Source organism: Ceratotherium simum, chromosome 30 (genome assembly GCF_057802395.1).
Source record: "Ceratotherium simum simum isolate JZ-2026a chromosome 30, ASM5780239v1, whole genome shotgun sequence".
In the NCBI taxonomy this organism is placed as follows: Eukaryota; Metazoa; Chordata; class Mammalia; order Perissodactyla; family Rhinocerotidae; genus Ceratotherium; species Ceratotherium simum.
Genome location: NC_141929.1, coordinates 17,893,366 through 17,916,411, shown reverse-complemented (window position 1 = coordinate 17,916,411; position 23,046 = coordinate 17,893,366). Strand labels below are relative to the sequence as shown.

At 40.7% G+C, this 23,046-nt stretch overlaps 1 protein-coding gene across 1 annotated transcript in view; it reads left to right on the top strand.

The window, feature by feature from the left end:
- Positions 1 to 23,046, top strand: part of WWP2 (WW domain containing E3 ubiquitin protein ligase 2) — a 134,976-nt gene that overhangs the window by 17,909 nt on the left and 94,021 nt on the right. Inside the window, exons 2-4 of the mRNA XM_004431787.3 lie at positions 372 to 456; positions 6,985 to 7,132; positions 7,479 to 7,600. Coding sequence (XP_004431844.1) covers positions 387 to 456; positions 6,985 to 7,132; positions 7,479 to 7,600 — 340 coding nt within the window. The 5' untranslated portion in view covers positions 372 to 386. The remainder of the gene's footprint in view (positions 1 to 371; positions 457 to 6,984; positions 7,133 to 7,478; positions 7,601 to 23,046) is intronic.

Below are 23,046 nucleotides of genomic sequence, written 5' to 3'. Positions count from 1 at the left end.
ACAGACAAACACCACTGTACTGGAAGTGGCATGGCCACGGTTGCTTGGATGTTTATATTTTCTAGCTTCTGTATCTTAAACTCAAATACAGTCATGTGTTGCTTAATGACGGGGATACATTCTGAGAAATGCGTCATTGAGCACTTTCATCGCTGTGTGAACATTACACAGTGTACTTACACAAACCTAGATGGTATAGCCTACTAAACACCTGGGCTCTATGGTACTAATGTTATGGGACCACTGTGGTATATAGAGTCCATCATTGACCAAAACGTCGTTATACGGTACACAACTGTATTAACATTAAGTCCAGTTCCTCAAACTCTTATCAGATGTTCTTTAAACCTACCGCTGTGTTTGTCTTGCAGTTTCCTGGTGATGACATGGCATCTGCCAGCTCCAGCCGGGCAGGAGTGGCCCTGCCTTTTGAGAAGTCTCAGCTTACTTTGAAAGGTGAGTGGCGCTGTGTGAAGCGTTTGTCAGTTGAGGTCCAGCCCAGTCTATGCAGACAGAAGAGGTGGGATTATCCCACACCTTGGTGTGGAGAGCCAAATCTTGTGAAATGGGTTAAGAGTGTAACTATTCATTCTCATAGAGTTGTCATATTGTAGCTGAAATTCTTGAAGAAGAAGGAAAAAAAATGAACACTTGGCAAAAATTGTCTGAACTGGTGATTTCTTCATGCCTTCCCAGGACTCTTTTCTATTTACACTCGTTCCTTAGGTGATCTCATCCAACCTCATGGCTTTAAATGCCGATATAAGATAACTGCCAAATTTGTATCCCTAGCTTGGGCCTTTCCTCTGAACTCCGGGTTTGTATATCAATAGCCCGCTTGTCACCTCCGCTTGAATGTTTAGTAAACATCTAAAATGTGATATGTCTGGAACTGAGCTACTGATTTTTCTTCTCATGTCCTGTGTTCAACCAATCAGCAAATCTGGTTGTGTCTGTCTTCAAGACGTATCCAGCACTCAGCCACTTCTCACCACCCCCGCCGCCGCACAGACTGCCGTCATCTCCACCCCTAGGTTAAGGCGATAGCCCCCTGACTTGTCTCCCTGCTTCTGCCCTTTGCCCTCCTTCGTTCCGTTGGTTACACAGCAGCCAGTGATCTCGTTCAACTGTCAGCTAGCTCTTGTCGCTCCTCTGCTCAAACACCAAGGGCTCTCCATCTCTCCCAGAGTAAAAGCTGAAGATCCCACGTCGTGCGCCCCCACATTTCCCAGCTCCTGTCGCTCTTCCGCATTTGCTCCTCTCCAGCCACGTGGGCCTCCTTGCTGTACATGAACTGCACCAGGCACACCCCCCACTCCAGGCCTTTGCACTTGCTGTTCCCTCTGAGTGAAATGCTTTTGGCCCAGATATATGCCTGGCTTACTTTCCTGCTTTCTTTAGGTCTTTACTCACAAGTCGCCCTCTTCAACCAGGCCTTCCTTTTTTTTTTTTTTTTTTTTTTGTGAGGAAGACCAGCCCTGAGCTAACATCTGTGGCCAATCCTCCTCTTTTTGCTGAGGAAGACTGGCCCTGGGCTAACATCCATGCCCATCTTCCTCCACTTTATATGAGACGCCGCCACAGCATGGCTTGCCAAGCGGTGCATCGGTGCACTCCCCGGATCCGAGCCAGTGAACCCTGGGCCGCTGCAGCTGCCGCAGCTGAGCGCGAGCACTTAACCACTTGCGCCACGGGGCCGGCCCCCAACCAGGCCTTCCTGATCTCCCCATGTAAAGCCTCCCCACTGCCCCGACTTCCTCACGTCTGTCCCCTTCTGACTTTATATTTTTCTTCTCAGCCCTTGTCACTATTTAACATACTACGTATTTTTATCTATTTAATTTATTGACTGTCTCCTTTGATAGAATGTAAGCACCACGATAACAGGAATTTTTGTCTGTTTTAGTTACCATAGATACTCCAACGACTAGAACAGTGCCTGACACATAGTGGGCCCTCAATAAATATTGCTTGAATGAAAGAATGCTGCTTCGGTTGCTTTAGGTCCACGGAAGAGTCATGGGACTGAGAGATGCCCGGAGACAGGGGAACAACACTCGGCATCTAAGCTCAGGCCTCTCAACATGGTTATCTGGAGGAAAAATTGTTTCTCTTGTCAATATTTTTCATTATTATTTTTGGAATCTAAATAATTCTTTCCTCCAGCCCTCAGTGCCCCCGCTTGGAGGAAACCAATATTATCAGTTTCTTGTGTGTCCCTTCAAAGATACATCAAAGGGGATGTATTTTTGCAATTTTGAGAGCCAGGTCACCTTCCTTGTAAGGAATACTTTTCTAGCAGTGTCTGCGAGTGCCTGTTCCCCCACATCTTTACCAACACAATGTGTTGTCACACTTTCTTTTATCTTTTTCAGTCTAATTGGTAAAAAATTTTCTCAGCATAGTTTTATTTTGTATTTCTTTAATAATAGTGATGTTTAGCATCTTATATGTTTAAGGGAAATTTGTGTTTCTTTTTCTGTGGATTGCCTGTTTGTATTCTTTGCCTGTTTCTTATTGAGTTATTGATTTTTTTTTAATAGTCTTGAAACATTTTAATTATTTTTCTTGGCATCTCATGGCTACTCCAGTCCTTGAGAAGGGAAAAGGATTAGAGTCAACTGATAGGGTTTTGAACTTGGGACTACCGCCTTTACTACCTTATCTAATAATTAGCAAGCCTAGGTCAAAACAGAAGCCTACCCGTGGAACCTGGTGATATCTTGAGGTCTCTGTTTTGGGGTCATGTTATTCGGAACACGCATTGACTTCTAAAGATTTTTCTGTTGCCTTTCCTTGATGTGAATTTTCTTACTAGCGTGGAAAGAGCTAACTTGATAATACAGGTGCATCTCTTTATATATGCATTTAACCTATAGAGATTCGATAATACCATCCAGGAAAATGGTAAGGGAGAAAGAGAATGAGAGCAATAACAAGTTAAATAGTATGGGTGGTTCTTCTTCCAGTGTGTTTCATGGATAGAGCCTGTAGAGTAATTTGGGAGATGTTACTATGCTGTTCCCTCTCTTTGCCTCAGTTCCCTTGTGCCTCTCTGTAGTGCAATCCTAGACCCTTAAGATACACTTTTTTAAAACATCAAGGCCCTTAAACAGAAGCCACTATTTTATGTATTTAACTCTAGAAACACTGAAAAACACAGCACAACAAAGCAAAAAACTGGCAGTTCGGAAGCTATTGAAAGACAATATGCCAGGCTCCATTCTGGTGCTTTCCTAAGAGCTTTTCAAAGGTGTAATTTTGGCCATGTGTGATTTTTGCATTATTTATTGACTTAAAAAGTTAAATCCTATGTGAAGATGTGACTCCATGTATAAGAAACTGGCATTTATATTTCATCAAACAGTAAGTAAACTTTCTAGATAAACTTGAGGCCTTTATTTTGGCTTGTCTTTTAAGAATAAGAAGCATTCAAAATATCACCCCACTGATTAATTATAAATTGCAGAGGGGAAAATGTATCTTTACACAGGAGAGACCTGGCAGACCCCACATTAACCAAGGGATCAAACCTAGCATCCCCAATAGGAGGACAACCTGGTGTGTACAATAAGAAGTACACAACATAACCTATGCAGTCTTGACAAAAATGTTCAATGTGAATCTAATCATGAGGAAACAATCAGAAGAATGCAGAATTTGGTGCATTCTCTAAGACAGCTGGTGGAAGTCTTTAAAAATTGTTGTTATGGGAAAAGAAGGGAGAGTATTCTAGATTTTGAAAGATTAAGGAGATAACAACCAAATGCAGTTCATTCATTTTGATTAGATCCTTGACTGGGAGAAAAACAACTATAAAGATATATTTGAAATAGTTGGATAAATTTGAATATGGAATGGATAGCAAATGATAGAGGGAATGACTGTAAATCTTTTTAGGTATAATAATGGTGGTGCAGTTAGGTGGGAGAATGTCCTTATCCTCAGGAGTTGCATTCTGCAAGGTTTTAGGGAAAGTCACGATGTCTACAATTTACTTTCAAATGCTTTACCGCAGGAAAAAAAAAATATAGATACACACACATATAGACATGGATATCGTATATTTATATCCTGTGCTGTCCAATAGAGTAGCCACTATAGCCACATAGAACTAGGTACATTAAAATTAATTAAATACAATTTAAAATTCAAATCCTCAGTCTCACTCGCCATATTTCAAGCTCAATAGCCACATGTATCTCATGGCAATGCATTGGGCAGCACTGGTGTAGAACGTTTTCGTTATCACAGAAGTTCTCTTGAATAGCACTGATATAAACACACACGTAGATAGAAAAAAAGCAAATATGGCAAAATAATAACAATTGGTGAAGAGTATACAATTATTTATTTTCTATTCTGACAGCTATTCTATAAATTGAAAACCTCAAAATAAGACTAGTAACTGCAACATGTGATTGTAGATTGGGTCCTGAACCAGAAAAAATTTTCTTTTCTCTTTTGTTATGCTGAACATTGATAGGACAATTGGCAAAATTTGAATAAGGTCTGTACATTAGATAATAGTATTAAAGAATGTTAAATTTCCTGATTTTGATAATTACACTATGGTTATGTTAGAAAATGTCTTTGTTCTTAGAAACATACACTGAAGCGTTAGGAGTAAAGAGGCACAATGTCTGCAACTCACTCTCAAAGTTTCAGGAAAAAAATGTGTATGTGTATGAGAGAGAGTCAGGGGAGAGAAAGAGAATCATAAAGCAAATACAGTAAAAAGTTAATATTTGGTGACTCTGGGTGAAGGGTTTATAGGAATTCTTTGTATTAATCTTGCAACTTTTCCAAAAACTTTTCTAAACTTATGTCAGAATTAAAAAAAAGAAAAAATAAAACCTAGGGAAAAAAGCTAGAGGACAAAAAGGAAACATCATGGCAAAGAATTGCATCAAGTTCAAAGACTTGGCCTGGGAGCTGGGAGACTCGGTTCCAGGCTTAGCTCTGCCTCTGACCAGCTCTATGATTTTGGATGTTATTTCACCTGGATCTTAGTTGGCCCACTTATTAAAGAAAGAGTTTGGACTTGTTAATTTTGAAGAAACTGTCTAGCTCAAAATGATAGGACTCTGATTATAACTAGTCCCTATTTTTTTTTTTATTGTTAGGGGTCTGCATGCAGGGCTAGTCTTACACCACCAGGTGGCCTCAGTTAACCTTGGTCTATGTGAAGTATTTCGTTTTTCTACTCTGGGCCACATGTCCCCCAGCACTACGACCTTTCTTTCTGGTACCATCCCTTGTTGCTTCTGAATCTTAGTCACAACTGTTGTTGTTCTTTGACTTTCTCCTTACCGTTCCTCTGGGCCTGGAGAAGACAGGTATTGCTAAAAACAATCTGGAGGTGGGTTTGCCCTTTGCCAAGTTATGGACCCATATATAGGACTGTCACCTCTCAGAAGGGTCTGGGAGGGAGAGGTTTGCTAACTCTTGACAGAAGGGAGCTCAGGCTCAGACAGTCTTGTCATCGTGGGTAAGAAACGCCGGTCAAGTGCTCCGCTTTGAGGCATAGGACAGAAGATGTCTAGATGTGTTTCATCCTAGTGACCTGGATTTTGCACCATGGCTGCTATATGCTATAAGAGATGCTTGTCTAGCCCTGGGCGTATGCTTGCTGGTGCCAAATGAACATCACAAATACTGCCACGTGAAGGATATGAACAGAAGAGGAAAGGCAGATGGTTAACAAGCACATGGAAAAAATATTCACCCTCACTGGTAATTGAAGAAAAGCATTAGAACAAATAAGCCAAGTCTGGTAATGACATACAGCATCGTGTGGAGTCAGGCTGCCTGGGCACATATCCTGGCTCGAAGCTCCCTGGTTGTGTAGCCTGGGGCAATGACCTAGCTTCCCCAAGCCTATTTCCTCCTTGGTAAAATGGGGTGATGATGTATTCCCTGCCTCGTGGGCTTGTTGTGAGGATTCAGTTAGATAATGTGTGCCTAGCATAGTGTCTGTAATAAGTGCTCATGAAATCTTAGCTATTATCTTTATACTATTTTTTTTTTTACCTATATGATTTACAAAGAGTGAAAAGATATAGTACTCAGTGCTATGCAGTGTTTGGTGAAATGGATATATTCCTGTAGCGCTGATGGGCGTCTATATGGATTTACCGTTTTTGAAAGGAATTAAGCAGTTTTAAGAACTTTAAAAAACTTTCATATCGGGCCAGCCCCATGGCTTAGCGGTTAAGTGCACGCGCTCCGCTACTGGCGGCCCGAGTTCGGATCCCGGGCGCGCACCGACGCACCGCTTCTCCGGCCATGCTGAGGCTGTGTCCCACATACAGCAACCAGAAGGATGTGCAACTATGACATACAACTGTCTACTGGGGCTTTGGGGAAGGAAAAAAAAAAAAAAAAAAAAAAGGAGGAGGATTGGCAATAGATGTTAGCTCAGAGCCGGTCTTCCTCAGCAAAAAGAGGAGGATTAGCACGGATGTTAGCTCAGGGCTGATCTCCCTCACCAAAAAAAAAAAAAAAAAAAAAAGTTCATGTCTTTTGGAAGAATGCTCAGAAATGCATGCAAATATATACATTTGTGGTAATTTTCCCAGAGCAAAAAATTGGAAGCAATCTAGTCAACAATGAAAGAACAGTTAACTAAATTATGGCATATCTATACAATGGGCTTATATTGTAGGAATTTAAAATTGATTTGGGGGAGAAGAATTTTTAAAGAATTAGGGACATAAAAGATGAAAATTTGGAAAGTCTGGATTTACCAAGATCTTAACGAAAATTATCCCAATGTTTTCAGGTTAGGAGTGGTTTTTTTTTTCCTATGCTTCATATTTTTTTATATCCTCACATTTTTTAAAAACAAGTTTCTTTTAGAATCAGTAGAAAACAAATGTGTTTTTTAAAAGAAACAACAAAAAGGAGCGAGAACATCACCCACAGGGGGGCGTCTGGGAGCCCTCTGACTCATCCTTGACTATTTCTTTCTTTCCTGTCCAGTGGTGTCAGCAAAGCCCAAGGTGCATAATCGTCAACATAGAATTAACTCATTTGTGGAAGTGGCTGTGGATGGACTCCCCAGTGAGACCAAGAAGACTGGGAAGCGAATTGGGAGCTCCGAGCTTCTCTGGAATGAGATCATCATTTTGTAAGAGAAAGTCCCTTCTCTTTGAATGCAGCAACGTGGGGGAAAGAGAGAAGGCGCTCCAAGGGGGTTGTGGGAGACCAGGTTTCCTGTGAAGCCTCTGACTCTTCTGCCTTTGGTACTTGAGGCACTTCTCTTCAGGCTATCTACATCATTGAGCTCACAGAGCGTTCATTGTTAGCTAGATGGTTACAGGGTCAGCCCTGTGGGGGAAAGGGTGTGTGTGAGTCTTCTTGTTTGGGGTTTTTCCCCGCCCCAAGATGTCAGCAGTATAGTTTATCTGTTTTCTTCTAAGTTATAGGAGCGACTGGTCTGCGTGGATGTGATGAATCAAGTATTTGTTTTCCAGGAATGTCACGGCCCAGAGTCATTTAGATTTGAAGGTCTGGAGCTGCCATACCTTGAGAAATGAACTGCTAGGCACTGCCTCTGTCAACCTCTCCAATGTCCTGAAGAACAATGGGGGCAAAAGTACGTACGATGAAGGGGTGGCTAACTTGGTTCATTTGCGGGGGTGGGGAGAAGAATTTGAAGGCATGGATTTCTCTCCACCAGTATGGATAGACCTGGTGTTGCAGTTTCTTCCAGGACCCAGGGCTGCAGTGACTCTGCCCCTGGGGATGCTGTCTGTGGAGTTTTAGGAAGGCTGAGGAGCCTAAAACTCCTGCCTAAAACTGCCTGCCTCCACTACGGAATTCAGTCCCCCTTGTCCAGGGGCTCTGGTGATGGGATGCAGTGACATGTCGCCTTGATCCTTCCTCAGGGATGAATACTTTCCCTCTGCCTCTGCCCCTCTTTTCCCGATCCAGGAGACATGTGACATGTAGAATCAAACTGTCAGATGCCTCCATCCTAAATCGTTAACTTTCCTGGTCTGAGCCCTTGAACAGAACAGAGGAGCTGTGTGTGTGTGTGTGTGTGTGTGTGTGTGTGTGTGGGATGGTGTTACAAACAGTGCCCTGTGCTTAGTAGGCGCTCAGTAAACATTTGCTGGATGTTGAAATGTGATGGAAGCTCTGTCATGAGTATTCAGGGTGCTTCTGCCGTATGGAAATCTAAATCCTAACATCTATTTATTGCTGTTTGTGGTGAGTGGCATAACCGTGGCCGTGGTATCTGGACCTTCCCTCATAAAGCCTCTATTCAGAGCAGTACCATATGTGGTGAGGGAATGTCATAGAAAGAAAGGCCCCTTTTTTTCTTGATGTCTGCTGTCTAGAAAATATTTTTTGTAAGTGGATTTAGCTTAAGAGAGATGTGGGGGTGGGGAGTGTTGAGTCCTAGGGAGAGTGCTGCATTGATTCGAGCCTGTCCTTTCTGACGTCTGGTGTTTGAGGCTCCCCTGGTCTTTTCCTTTCTTCTGGCCACAGAGAGATGTGGTGAATCCACCGTGTTTTCTCGGGAATTGTTTAAAACCAGGGATATGCCTCTATTTTAATTCTGCAGGGAACTCCCCGATGCTCTGTCTTCTGAGTCGGTCTTTATTTCCCCAAACTCTAGCCCACCTTTTATGATTTGATTCTCAAGGAGGATGATATTTGTTATGTCATTTGGAAATATACTTGTGGGCATTCTCACATTAGGATCAGCCGCCAACATGAGTGTCCTTTTCTTTCCTTCTTCATTTGTCCAGTCCATATACTTTTGCTTTTGATAATAAAAGTAATTGTAGAAAAATTATAAATTACAGAAAAGCACACAAAGACAATAAAATTCTCCTGTAAGCACAGTACCTAGTGATAATTATTAACATTTTGATATATACCCTTCTGAGCTTTTTTCCCTGTGTGCAAATGTATATTAATATTTAAGACGTCAACAAAAGAAAATTGAGATCATACATGAACATATTATTTTGCAACATGCCTTTTTCTCTTTAAAATGTATCAATCTATCTTTATTTATTTATTTTTTAAAATTGTGATAAAATATACTTAACATCAATTTTACCATCTTAACCATTTTTTTAGTGTACAGGTCAGTGGCATTAAGTACGTTCACATTGTTGTACAACCATCACCACCACCATCCATCTTCAGAACTTTTTCATCTTCCCAAACTCAAACTCTGTACCCATTAAACAACAATTCCCCAGTCCCTCCCTTCCCTTAATCTCCCACCATTCAACTTTCTGTCCCTATGACTCTGACTACTCTAGGTATCTCACGTAAGTGGAATCATACAGTATTTGTCCTTTTAAGTCTGGCTTATTTCACTCAGCATAATGTCCTCAAGTTTCGTTCATGTTGTAGCATGTATCAGAATCTCCATCTTTTTAAAGGCTGAATAATATTCCATTGCATGGATATAGTACCACATTTTGTTTATACATTCAGCCATCAGGGACACTTGGGTTGCTTCTGACTTTTGCCCGTTGTGAACAGTGCTGTTAGGAACACGGGTGTACAAATATCTCTTCAAGTCCCTGCTTGCAATCCTTTCAGATATATACCCAGAATTAGAATTGCTGGATCATATGGTTAATTTTTGAGGAACCGCCATATTGTTTTCCATAGCTGCTGCACCATTAAATATATAAAAAAAAAAATTTTTTTTTTTTAAATTTTTTCCCCAAAGCCCCAGTAGATAGTTGTATGTCATAGTTGCACATCCTTCTAGTGGCTGTATGTGGGACGCGGCCTGAGCATGGCCGGAGAAGCGGTGCGTCGGTGCGCGCCCGGGATCTGAACCCGGGCCGCCAGCAGCGGAGTGCGCACACTTAACCGCTAAGCCACAGGGCAGGCCCCTAAATATATAAATATAGCTTTAATTGTGCTTCCAAAATTCAGTTTTTGATGACTGCCTGGTAGTAGTCTGTCAGATGGCTGGGTGAAAATTTAAGGTTGAACATTTGGGTAGTTTTCAGTATTTCACAGTCACAAATAATACTGTGGTAAACTTATAACTCTTTGTGCCTGTTGTTGAAAATTTACTTGCGATAAATTATTGAACATAGACTTGCTGAGTTTAAACATTTTTCGAGGTTTTTGACACATATTGCCAGATTACCCTCTAGAAAAGTTCTGCCAATTTGCCGTCCCATCAATACTGGCTGAGATTGCTGGTGTGTATTGCACCTTGGCATTTATTGAATTTACTTGTAAAAATACATATTTTTTTGCCCATTTGATAATTAACATTATGCCAGATTTGCTTCATCTATTTCTTTTTTGGCCATAGTATTTTAAAGTAAATTACAGATGTCTCAGCATTTTATCCTAGATTCTTCAGCATGCATCTGGTTAAAAAAAGGACATTTTCTTACAGAACTACACTACCATTATTACTCCTAGCAATATTAACGTGAATTCCTTATTATCACCTAATACTCAGTTCATATTCAGTTTCACCATTTGTCTCAAAGTGTTGTTTTACAGTTGGTTTGCTTGAACCTGGATTCAGAAAAGGTCCACTCATTGCATTTGGTTGTTGTGTCTCTAAAGTACCCCCACCCCCACCTCCTTTTTTTATGCTGTGATTTATTGAAGGAGATTGAATGTTTTTAAAGTGTGTTTATTGCCTAATTAATGTTCTTTGCTCATTTTTTATATTGAAATGTACATTTTTCTCTTGGTTTTGATAGAGCTCTTTATATGTTAAGGTTATTATTCTTTGTCTTATAATTTGTAAATGTTTTTCCAGTTTTTCATTTGCATTTTAATTTTGTAGGCTTTTTTCCCTTTTTTCCAAACAGATATTTTAACTTTTTGTAGTCAAATCTGTCACCCTTTATACTTTCATTCTTTTCTTTTATGCTTTGAAAGGCTTTCCCTATTCGGAGATCAGATAAATAGTCACCTCTATTTTTTCCTACTTCATTGTGATTTTATTTTTAACATTTAATTCTTCATCCAAACAAATTTATTTTTGTGTACAGTGTGAGTAGGAAACTAATTTAATTTTCCCAAATCTAATTTAATTTTCCCAATTGCTTTAGCACTACTTATTGAATAATCCATCTATATCCTCAGTGATTTGAGTTACTACCTTCAGCACATATTAAAAACATATGTAGGGCCGGCCCTGTGGCTTAGCGGTTAAGTGCGTGCTCTCTGATGCTGGCGGCCCGGGTTCGGATCCCGGGCGCACACCGACGCACCGCTTCTCCGGCCATGCTGAGGCCGTGTCCCACATACGGCAACTGGAAAGCTGTGCAACTATGACATACAACTATCTACTGGGGCTTTGGGGCGAAAATAAATAAATAAATCTTTAAAAAAAACAAACAAACAAACAAAAAAAAACGTATGTATACTTGAGCCTGTTTGGGGACTTTCCATTTCCTCTGTTGTTTTATTAGCCTTTTCAAATCACTCTCTCTTAGCCATTGCAATGTTACAATGTGTTTTAATATCTGACAGTTCAAGTTTCTCTTCTTCTTCTTCTTTTTTTTTTTTTTTGGGAGGAAGATCAGCCCTGAGCTAACATCCGATGCCAACCCTCCTCTTTTTTGCTGGGGAAGACTGGCCCTGGGCTAACATCCTTGCCCATCTTCCTCTACTTTATATGGGACACCGCCACAGTATGGCTTGACAAGCGGTGCGTCAGTGCACACCCGGGATCTGAACCTGCGAACCGTGGGCCACCGAAGCAGAGCGCGCGCACTTAACCGCTATGCCACCTGGCCAGCCCCAAGTTTCTCTTCTTTTCACAGTCTTCCTCCCTCTTTTCTTTGCATGTATGACATCATCACACGAACTGTAAGTTATTTTGTCAGGTTCTCTCCTCTTCCTACTCTCCTCCCCCCAATCCCTTGAGATTTTATTGGAATCCTATCATATGTAAAGTTCCATTATGGGGAATTTTCATACTTATTCTTCCTACCCGTAACATGGAATGTCTCTAAATTCATTCAAATCATTTTGAAGTTATCTTTATATAGATTCTTTTAATTTTTAAAATAGTTTTGATATTCTTTTCAGTGGGATCTTTTCCTATTGTGTTTTCTAACTTAGTGTTTTTGGTATACGACTATTAGTTTCTGCATTTTCTTTTATAATCAGTCAGTTGCTGAATTTTTTTGTTGTTGTTGAGGTCACGTTGGTTTATAACATTATGTAAATTTCAGGTGTACATCATTATATTTTGGCTTCTATATAGACTGCATCGTGTTCACCACCGGAAGTCTAGTTTCCATCCGCTGAATTCTTAGTATAGGTTTTTCAGTAGTTTCTTTTGGGTTTTCTTGGTAGATATTTATGTGGTTTCTAAAATTGATAATTTTGCTCCTATTAGGAGATAGTTACACTTCTTTTTCTCGTTAGTTGGTTTGCATACAACTTCCTGTTTTAGTGGTGATGAAGTGGGCAGCCTGCCCTGTCTAATAACCAGGCTTCTGGTGACTTTTCTCTAAGTGTAAAGTTGGGCGTTAGTAACCTGTCTTCTTGGTTTATTAACCATTGTTGTTTTTTTAAAAAATCAAGAAGGGTGTTGAGTCTTTATCAAACATCTTTTAAGCAACCATTATTAATTAAATGATTTTTCTTCTTTCAATTTATTATATTTATTTCTCACAATAACAATCTTAGAATTTCTAGAATATACCTAATTGCTCATGTTAGATTATTCCTTGAAAATTTTGTTAGAATTCCTTGTAATATTTTATTTGAGGATTTTCCATCTATATTCATAAGTGACATTTGTCTGTAATTTTGTACTATTTTTGTCAACTTTGAAATCGAGGCTAAGCTAATTTTATAAAGTAAATTGAAGCACTTTCCAACTTGGGGAACAGACTCTATAACATGGGAATTATCTGTTCCATGAGTGCAGGAAAAAGCTCACCCATAAAACCAACTGGGTCTGGCTGCTTTCTTTGAAATAATTCTTTGATGACTTTTTTAGTTTTTTTCCCCTTAGCGATTGGTTTGTTCAGCTTTTCTGCTTTTCATCTTGCATCAGTTTTGTTAATTCATATTTTCTGAGATAATTGTTTCATGAGATTTTTCAAATTTCTTAGTATAAAGATTTTAAATAGCATTCTCATTTTAAAAAAATGTTTCCAATTTTCTCACTTAAAATTTTTGGTATGTGTGTTTTTTCTTAAATTTTTTCTTGAGTAGCATAAACATTTTTCTTTTAAATTTTGGTTTTTAATTTATTTTTCACAAGACAACTTCTTGGATTTATTTATCAATTATACCGGGTTTTTAAATGTTAATTTCCTCTTTTAAATTTATTAACTTTTTTCAACTATTTGCCCTTAGGTCTGTTTTATTTATTTATTCATTCATTCAGTCATTTATAGCTTTTTGAGTTGAAAGCTTAGTGCATTTATTTTCCTTTCTTGTTTAACGATGAAAACATTCTTGCTTTGAACTTGTCTTTGATTTTTTTTTCCTTGGGTATTCATATTTTTTTCTTTCAAAGAGAAATGCACAAACCGTAAGTGATACAGCTCAATGCATATTTACATATATCACATCTGTGTAATCACTACTCAGGTCAAGATAGAGAACATTTCCAGGACCCCAGAAGGTTCCCTGTGTCCCTTCCAGTCAATATCCCCTTGCCTCACTCTGAGATAAACCACTATTCTGACTTCTATCACTATTGATTAATTTTTTTGCCTTTTCTTGAATTTTGTATCAATGAAATCATATGGTATGTTTTCTTGTACCTGGCTTATTGTCACATCTGTGGGATTCATCCATGCTTTTGCATGTAACAATAGTGTGTCTTTTTGAGGGGGTATAGTATCCTATTATATGAATATACTACAGTTTATTTGTTCATTCTTCTTGGTGGACATTTGGGTTGTTTCCAGTTTTTGGCCATGATGAGCAAAGCTGCTATGAGCATTCTTATACGTGTATTTTAGAGGACACACATGTGCATTTCTATTGGGTGTATACATATCTAGGGGCCTTGGTTCATAGGGTGGATGTATGTTTAGCTCCAGTAGAGACTGTCAGATAGTTTTCTAGTGGTGAGCCAGTGTGCCATCCCGTACGTTTTGCTGTATTCTGCTCATTGTTTGTAATTGCTGTTGTGATTTTCTCTTTGAGCCCAGAGTGATTCAGGAGGATGTTTCCTGTGTTTTACAGGGCTTATGTTGTTTGTGGCAGTGGCCTTGGCTCCTGCTGCTCTGGCTCACACCAGCCTTAGCACTTTGAGTCTGTGGCTAGGTTGAGTAGTGAAGCACAATGGATCCAAATCTGATGGAAAATGTGGATTGTAATAGGTCAGTGGGCTGCTTTTTCTTAGAAAAGCAAATTTCTAGGATGACAAAGGCATAGCCGATATATAGAATATTCCGGCCATGTTTCATAAAGCCTTCTATTTAGAGCAAGGCTGTTTCTGGTGATTACAAATCTGTCATATTGAGAAGTGGGTAAGAACACATAGACTTTGGAGTCAGAGTACCTAGGTTTGAATCCTTGTTCCACCAGTTGTGTGACATTGGACAGTCACGTAACCTCTCTGTGCTTCTGTTTCCTTTATCTGTAAAGTACTGTTTTGAGATTAAATGAGCTACCAACAGTACCTGACACATGTAAGTACTATATAAATACCTGTAGTAATAGTAGTGGTAATTCTTTCTCCTCTGGTAGCTTTCTTCCTGAAGATTGTGAGGTTCGAATCCCAGAGATGGACAACAGAGATCCTGTTTCCTGATGTGGGACCTCCTTGCGTAAATGGGAGGCAGCCCTGAGGTTGTTCCAAGAGGGAATTCTAAGATGGACAAATGCAAAATCTCTGGGGGTGTGGAGTGGGAAGGCTGTCGTTAACGTGAGACATTTCAGCACCATAGTCTTGGGGCCTGCTCTCCTCGGGGAGCTGTTGGGCTGGAAATGTTTCCAGAGTGGTGTCTGAGTATGAATACGGTTACGTAGGGTAGTGGGTCACAGTGGGTCCTCTCATTGTAGCCTGCTCTTCCTGAAACCGCTTTTCCTGGGAAAGGGCCTGATTGGCAGCGGTTGCCCTACCTGGCATTTTTCTGCTCCATGAGACATAATTCGTTCTTTCATTCGCTCCCTTGTTTTCCCCTGGGTGGACTTAGTTGACTGGGAAACTCAGCTGGCTGTTTTTCTGCCTCCCCCTGTCAGAGGCAGGCTATGGTGGAGGGTTTTACTCAAGTCCTGTAATTGCATAATGGTCAGCCTTGGCTGACTTTCTGCGAGGACATTGACCTGGCTATGGCTGCAGAGAGGACTTGACCAAATGCTGGTCTGGCTCTTAAGTATAGCTCTTGTCATCTCTGTGTGGAAGCCAGATTTTGAGGTTGAATGTCGATTTTTAAAAACTTTAATATTATTAGGGGAGTTTTCAAATATAATCTCCCTCACCCAGCTTCAAAAGTTATGAGCATATGTTTCATCTGTACCCGCCCACTGGATGATCTTGATTCCTTTCTAAATTGGTAGCAGGGGGCCGGCCCTGTGGCTTGGTGGTTAAGTGCGCGCGCTGCGATGCTGGTGGCCCGGGTTCGGATCCCAGGTGTGCATCGAGGCACCCCTTCTCCGTCCATCCTGAGGCCGAGTCCCACATACAGCAACTAGAAGGATGTGCAGCTATGACATACAACTATCTACTGGGGCTTTGGGGGGAAAAAATAAAATAAATAAAATCTTTAAATTGGTAGCAGGTAGGACCCAAGACTCAATTTCCTCTTGTAGTGTTCCTCTGCTGCAGCTGGCCTCATTAAACTACAGACCTTGGCGCAACCAGATTGTCCTACTTTCAAGGAGGGAAATGTAGCTTGAAGTAGATTTTTTTAAAAACTTCTTTTGAAAAAAATAATTTCAAATTTAGAGACAAGAAAAGGACAAAGAACTCCCCTATACCATTTACCCAAGTGTTAATATTTTGACACGTTTGCTTTAACATTGTTTCTGTCTATACATACATGGATAATAATTTTCTATACATACATGAATGAATAATTTTCTAACTTTTCTATGAAGAAGTACAAGAAGACCCTTGTACTTCTTTATCCCCAAACATTTGTGTCTGTTTTTTAAGAAGAATATTTTCTTACTAACCACTGTACAATTCACCAAATCAAGAAGTTTAAAATTTTTACAATATTGTTGTTTAATTCAGATTTTCCAGTTGTTGCAATAATGCCCTTAAAGTGAATTTTTTCTCATGGTCCAAGAGCCCATGTAAGATTATACGTTGCATTTAGTTGTCATGGCTCCTTAAATCAGGGATCAGTTCCAAAGCCTGTTTTCTGTCTTACATGACACTCATTGTTGAAGTGTACAAGGCCAGTCTTTTTGTAGAATCCCCTCAATTTGGCTTCATCTGATGTTTCATCGTGATTAGATTCAGGGAATGCATTTTTTTTTTTGCAGGAACACTCCAGAAGTGATGTTGTGTCCTTCTCAGTGCATCATATCAGGAGGCACATGACTTGGCTTGTTTCATTATTGGTGATGTTAACTTCAATCATTTGGTTAAGGTGGTGTCTGCCAGATTTCTCCACTATAAAATTACTGTTTTCTCTTTATAATTAAAAAATAATTTATGGGGAGATACTTTGAGACTATGTGAATATCTGTTCCTCATCACAACTTCATGAACTAATTTTTGCATTTATTAATGTTCATGAATGACTTTTGTCTGAATCAGTTATTACTGTGATGGTTGCAAAAATTTTTTTCCCAATTTTATCATTCCTTCTACATTTATCGGTTGGCATACTACTACAGGAAAGACCTTTTCCTTTATGTATGCATGTGTGTATATTATCAGTCTTAACTCATGGATTCTTATTTTATTCAGTGGGTTATCGTTTATTACTGACATTATTTTGATGTTCAAATTATCCCTGGTTTGGCCAGTGGGTGCCTCTTCAAGCTTGCTCCTCCATCCTTTTGACATGTCCCCATCCTGTATTTTTTTCCAGATGTCATCCAATATAGATAGAATTTACTATATGATAAAGGTGGCATTTAAAATCAGTAAAGAAAGATGAACATATGGCATTAGGGCCATCTGCTAACCCAGTGGTTTTCGAAGTGTGCTCCCCAGACCGGCAGCAAGAGCATCACCTGGAAACATGTTAGAAATGTAAACTCTGAGGCGCTATCCCAGACCTGCAGAATCAGAATCTCTGGGGGTGGGCCCAGCAGTCTGTTTTAATAAACCCTCCAGGGGTTTCTGATGCACGCTCAAGTCCGAGAACCACCAAGCTACCACTTGGGCAAAAATAAAGTTAGATACCTTCCTTACACCAACACTTGTGATGGTTTTCTTATTTAGTTTTTAAACATTTACCTCTTGAATCAATCTGAAGTTTATTTTGGTATATGATGTGGGATAAGGATCTAGATGTATTTTTTTCTGAGTGGGTTTTACACATTCTCACTTTTCATTGGAGACGGAGTGTCAACATCAGGTTGGACATATCTCTTCTCACTGCTCTTCTTCAAAACTTTCTTGGCTCTTGAGCCTTCGTTTTTCCTGACAGACTATATACCTGTCTATCTATCTGTCTCTCTATCCATCTCTCTCTCTCTCTCTCTCTCTCTATCTATCTATCTACGTACATGTACACGCACACACACGTCACACACACGGAGACATGTAAATATCTATTTCAGTGTCTATACATTAAACACCATGAGTTCGTACTGAAACCTCCAATTCTAATTGAACCCCAAAGGATTCTTCCTAACCTTCCTCCTTTCCATGTGAGGACTCTGGCTCGCAGCATCATCCATATATTTACTCATTTCCTCAATTCTACAATATACAGAAGAATTGCTGTACCCATACCACTATGAAAAATGAAGTAGACTTCGAAAAGCTCCTTGCTTATGCTCTCCGTTTTCTATGTATGTCTCTTTTCTTTCCCCATGTGTGTCTCCCAGATAAAAAAAAAAAGAAAAAGAAAGAAAGCAAACAACTCTCTATTTATTTAAAAATCTTATAAGCAGAGGGTTGTTAACAGTACTTTACGTTCCAAGAACAGATAGGCCAGTCATGAGGGGTGCACCCTCCCATGCGCTTCCATAAGGACGGAGTGTTCTGGTGGGTGGGCTGCACGTCTCAAGGAGGCACGTCTGACAGACAGTGCATGCATTTATTTTAAAGTAAACACAGTGCTGTTTTTTCAGTTTTTCAACTGAAAGATAAATAAAACTACTGATCCTTGGAACTTGAGTCAGAGGGAGAAGAGCGTAAATGAAAAAAAAATTGCTCTACAGTTAAAAACAATTTTAAATTTAAATTTTAAAAATTGTTCACGATTTCTTCAGCTGGGGAGGAGCTGGGCAAGGAACAAAAGTGAAAGGCAGTATGTGACAGTCTGTAAACTGATAGGGAGGCGTTATTTAGGACATAGCAGCAAACTCCAGTGCCTTGAATAGGCCTGATGGTAGACATGGCCAAACCAGTGCTGCAGAGCCAATTAGTTATTTTTATGAACCTGGTAAACCACAAGACCTAGTTATTTCTATCTCGTGGAATGCTTACAGGAAATTTCTGAGAAATTTTCTCTTGCTCCCAAAATTGAAAATATTATTAATATATTTTTTTGATTTTATAAAAGCAACACATGCTCCTAAAACTGAAAATAATATTACTTTTATTATTGTTGTTATTTCATGCTTATTAAAAAAAAGACAAAAACCATTCTGAGTGCTTAGTATGTATCAGCCATTATTCTGAATTATATCTGTATCTACATCTATATCTATATACACTTACTTGGTCCTCCTACATCCCTATGAGGTATATTGTATTGCCATCCCCTTTGATGAGGATGAGAAAATAGGCAGATGTTATATAACTTGCCCAAGGCCCCGCAGTAGGTGATGGCAGATTTGGGATTTAATCCAGGCCTTTTGGTCCCAGAGTATTGCCTATAACCTCTGCATTTCCTGCCTTCCAATGAAGGAGAAGATTAAAATCACTTGAAATTCTGGTATTCAGAGCTAACCCTGTTAATCTTTTGTTATATATCCACTAAGCTTTTTTTGGGTCTCTAAATCATATATGTATGTATGTATATCTTTTTTTCCAAAATGGGAACTCACTATCCATATTGCTTTGTAACTTGCCTTTTTCCACCTCAGTGAAACTAGATCATTTTTAATGGCTGCAATAGCATTTTTATGCATGCATGCACCATAGTTTAACCAGTCTTTTATTGTTGGCTATTTCTACTTCTTTACTGTTCTAAACGAGACTTTTCAGTAAATTCTTGTAAAGATCATTGTACTCTTAGGGGAGTAAATTCCTAGGCACGCAGTTGCTGGGTAAAAAGGCAGGGTATGTTTCAAGATTTTTGATGCCTGTGGTCTGTGTCTGCCACAAAGCCTGGACCAGTTCACACGCTCGACATGCGTGGGCCTGTGGACCTGCTCCCTTACCCTCAAGGGCACTGGGCATTGCCAGTCTTTTTAAACTCTGCCAGTCTGTTAGGTGGAAAGTGATTTCTGTTATTTTAATTTGCATCTCTTATCATTTTGATACTGAGCCAAGTGGCTCGCCTCCTGGTGACTCGACACCAGTGAAAGCTGTCTCACAAAGTAAAGTGTATTTGTAGTAAACAGGAGCCCATGAGGAGTCATTTCCAAAGTCGTGGCATCCCTGAACAAAGGAAAGCAGGAACTTTTATTTGGTTGGGGAATGAATATTCAAAAGGGAGAGGCGGGTATTCCCTTGCACAGGCTCCGTTGGAGAACATCCACATAATAAGGCATAAGCTCCTCCTGGAGAGATCTTTGCATTACAGATAAGGCAAAGGTCATGGACACAGCTCTTGTGGTGTGGCTTGGTCAGTTTCAGGATGGTTGGTGGTTACATCTCCTTAACAAACAAAAGGAAAAGAAACAACTTGGAAAAACAGTTAATTGCTTCCAAACCCATGTTTGAGTTTCTCCAGGCACCTGGTCGGTGACAATTTCTCCCCTCACTTTTCCTCTTGAGAAGCTTCCAGATAGCCTTTTGCCCTCACTGCCCCGCTGTAAGTGCTTGTACCAAGGTCACCAGTCACCTCCATGTTGCTAAATCCAGTGGTCATTTCTCACCTCCAACTCACTTGCCTGCAGATTGGATACAATGAATCGATCCCTCTTCCTTGACAACTTTTTTCACTTTGTTTTCAGGACACCACACCTGATTGGCTTTCTGTTTATCTTTCTGATCACTCTTCTTCAGTCTCCTTTGCTGGTTTCCTGCTTGCCAGTCTGGAAACACTGGGATGCCCCAAGTTGGTTTGGTCCTGCATCTACTTATTAATTTATACCCCATCCTTTCATGATCTCATCCAACCTCACGGCTTTAAATTTGGTCTGTACACCTATGACTCGCAGCCTGGTCTCTCCCCTGGCATCCCAAGGCAGTGTTTCCAGATGTCTCATTAACATCCTTGAATTAACATGGTAAAAGCGGAGCTGCTACTTTCCCATGGCTTCCTCCATCTCAGGCAATGGCGATTCTCTATTGCTCAGACTAAAAACCTTGGTGTCCTCCTTGATGTCACTTTTTTGGTTACAACCCACATCTAGTCCGTCAGCATGTTCTGTCTGAGTTATCTTCGAGGTACATTGGAGGATCTGACCATTTCTCACCATGACTGCTGCCATCGCCTGTGTCCAACTCACTGTCACTTCTCAACTGTTAGGAGGCAGACCCCCCGCTGGTCTCCCTGCATCTGCCTTTGTCTCCCTACAGTACATTTTTGAACCTAGCAGCCAGAATAATATAAACCATAAGTCAGATCATATCAACCTCCAGTGGTTGCCCATCACACTGAGAGTAAAAACTGAAGTCCTTCCCTGATTGCCTAAAAGGCCCTCACTGATCTTCCTGTCACCTCTCTGTTACCTCATCTCACCCATCCTGCCCTCACCAAACCTGCTTCAGGCCTACAGGCCTCCTTTCTGTTCCTCCAGCCCACTGCTGCTCTTGCCTCAGGGCCTTTGCACTGGCCTTACCTTCTTCCTGAAGTACTCTTCTTCGTGTGTCCTCATGGCTTGCTCCCTCACCCCCTTCCAGTCTACTCAGATGTCACCTCAGTGAGGCCTTCCCTGACCATTCTGTCTTTTGAAAAAGTATACAATTCAATGATTTAAAAAAAATTTACCAAGTTGTACAACATCCCCATGAACTTTCCATCACCCCAATAAGATTCTTCATGCTCATTTACTGTTAGTTCCCATCCCCACACCCAGCCTCTGGGAACCACTAGTCTGCTTTCTGTCTCTGTAGATTTGCTTTTTCTGGATATTTCATACAAATGGGATCATACAGTATGTGGTCTTGATCAGAGACTATCTTAATTGTGACTCCTCCCTACTCAATAATCCCTATTTCCGTTTCTTGCTGTATTTTCTTTTGAGCAGTATCCCTATATAACACTATGTATTTTGTTTCTTTATCTCACTTCTTGTCCTCTACAAGTAGAATGTAAGCTCCGTGGGGACAGGCATTGTTTGATTTTTGTTCACTCGTGTGCATCCCTCCACCCCGTGCCTAGAACAGAAAGAAGACACGAATATATGGATATATATTACATAATATAAAGATATATTTTATATATGAAATAATATATATAATATATATGTATTTAATGAGATTAGTCAGGATGAACGTCTTTTCTTGTGACTTAGGTTTTTGTGGCCAGTGTCGTGGCTCGCCTCTGAGGCAGAGGTGGAGCCAGGGGGGACCTGGGTGCCCACTCTGGGGAGGCATCCAGCTGAATGCATCCCCAGCCCCCAAATGCAAGCCTTTGTTTCATTTCGCCTTATCCGGTTGCAGTTACATCAGTGACTACTGTTTTCTTGACTGGCACCAGATGCCAGGCGTTGGGATTTAAAACCATCTTTAATAGTCTCTGAAAAGCTCTCTGTGTGTTGCTTTCCATCATCCTGCACCTCAGGCAGATATGGCCAAGCCAGAACCTCAAGGAATTCTCGAAGAAGCCAAAAGCAACCCCCTCCCCCGACCCCACACCCCCCAGCTTCTCAGAGTTACAGCGGGACCCAGTTCGTGGCTACGGTGTCAGTGGAGAGCTGTTTAAAAGAAAAGGTCTTTTTAGCCAGAAGTCGTCTCAAAAGCAAACACACAGGGCCCTGCAACGAATGTTAAAACAGACCTGCTCTCTGTGTCACCGGCTGAGAGGCTGCCTTTGTGTAACCTCACTTGAAGAGAGAAGAAAAGCTTTCTGTCAGGAGTCTCTGCCCCTGTACGTGGCTGCCTCAGCGTAGCCGGTGGTTTACCGCCGCCTCTAGAGTGTTCTGTAAGCGTATCAGCTTTAAGTCGCTCAACCTCGTGGGAATGCATATTTGAGCAAAGAGTGAGTCCACCCCTCAAAACATGAGTGCCAATGGGGCTATTCCTCTTTTTCTAGAGGTATATTGTGACCTGTTGCATTTTAGTTCGTAGTAGGTGGTCAAGACATTTTTTCCCTCTTTTCTTTTTTTCCTTTTTAGACGTAAGAATTTCTTGATGTTGGATCAGGGTTTTGTGTGAGAGGAAATTTTCTTCTCTATAGGACATTTTCTTAGGATTGTGAGGCCTGCCTGGAGCAGGGGAAGGGTATGAAGTTTATTTACCAGCATTCACATGGTAAATCCCTTTGAGCACTGGCTAGATGCTAGAGATGCAGCACTGACCAAGGCAGACAGCATGACCGTCCTCCTGGAATTCAGGATCTAGAGAGGAAAATGGACAGGCGTTAAACAGATAGGTGTAAACTGTTCCAGTTGTGACAGGTATGGTGGAGGAAAGTGCAGGATGCTCTGGGAACGTATCACTGAGGACTTGACCTAGGCTGGGGTGGTGGGGTGTCAAGGAAGGCCTCCCTGAGGAAGTGACAGCAGGACTCCAGAAGGATGAGAAGGAATTGCCCAGGCCAACAGGAGGAAAGCCTTCCAGACTGAGAGAATAGTGTGTGGGAAGCTAATGAGCTTGGTGCAGTCAGGGTACACAGAGAAGGGCCCTGGGGCCAGCCCGGCCTG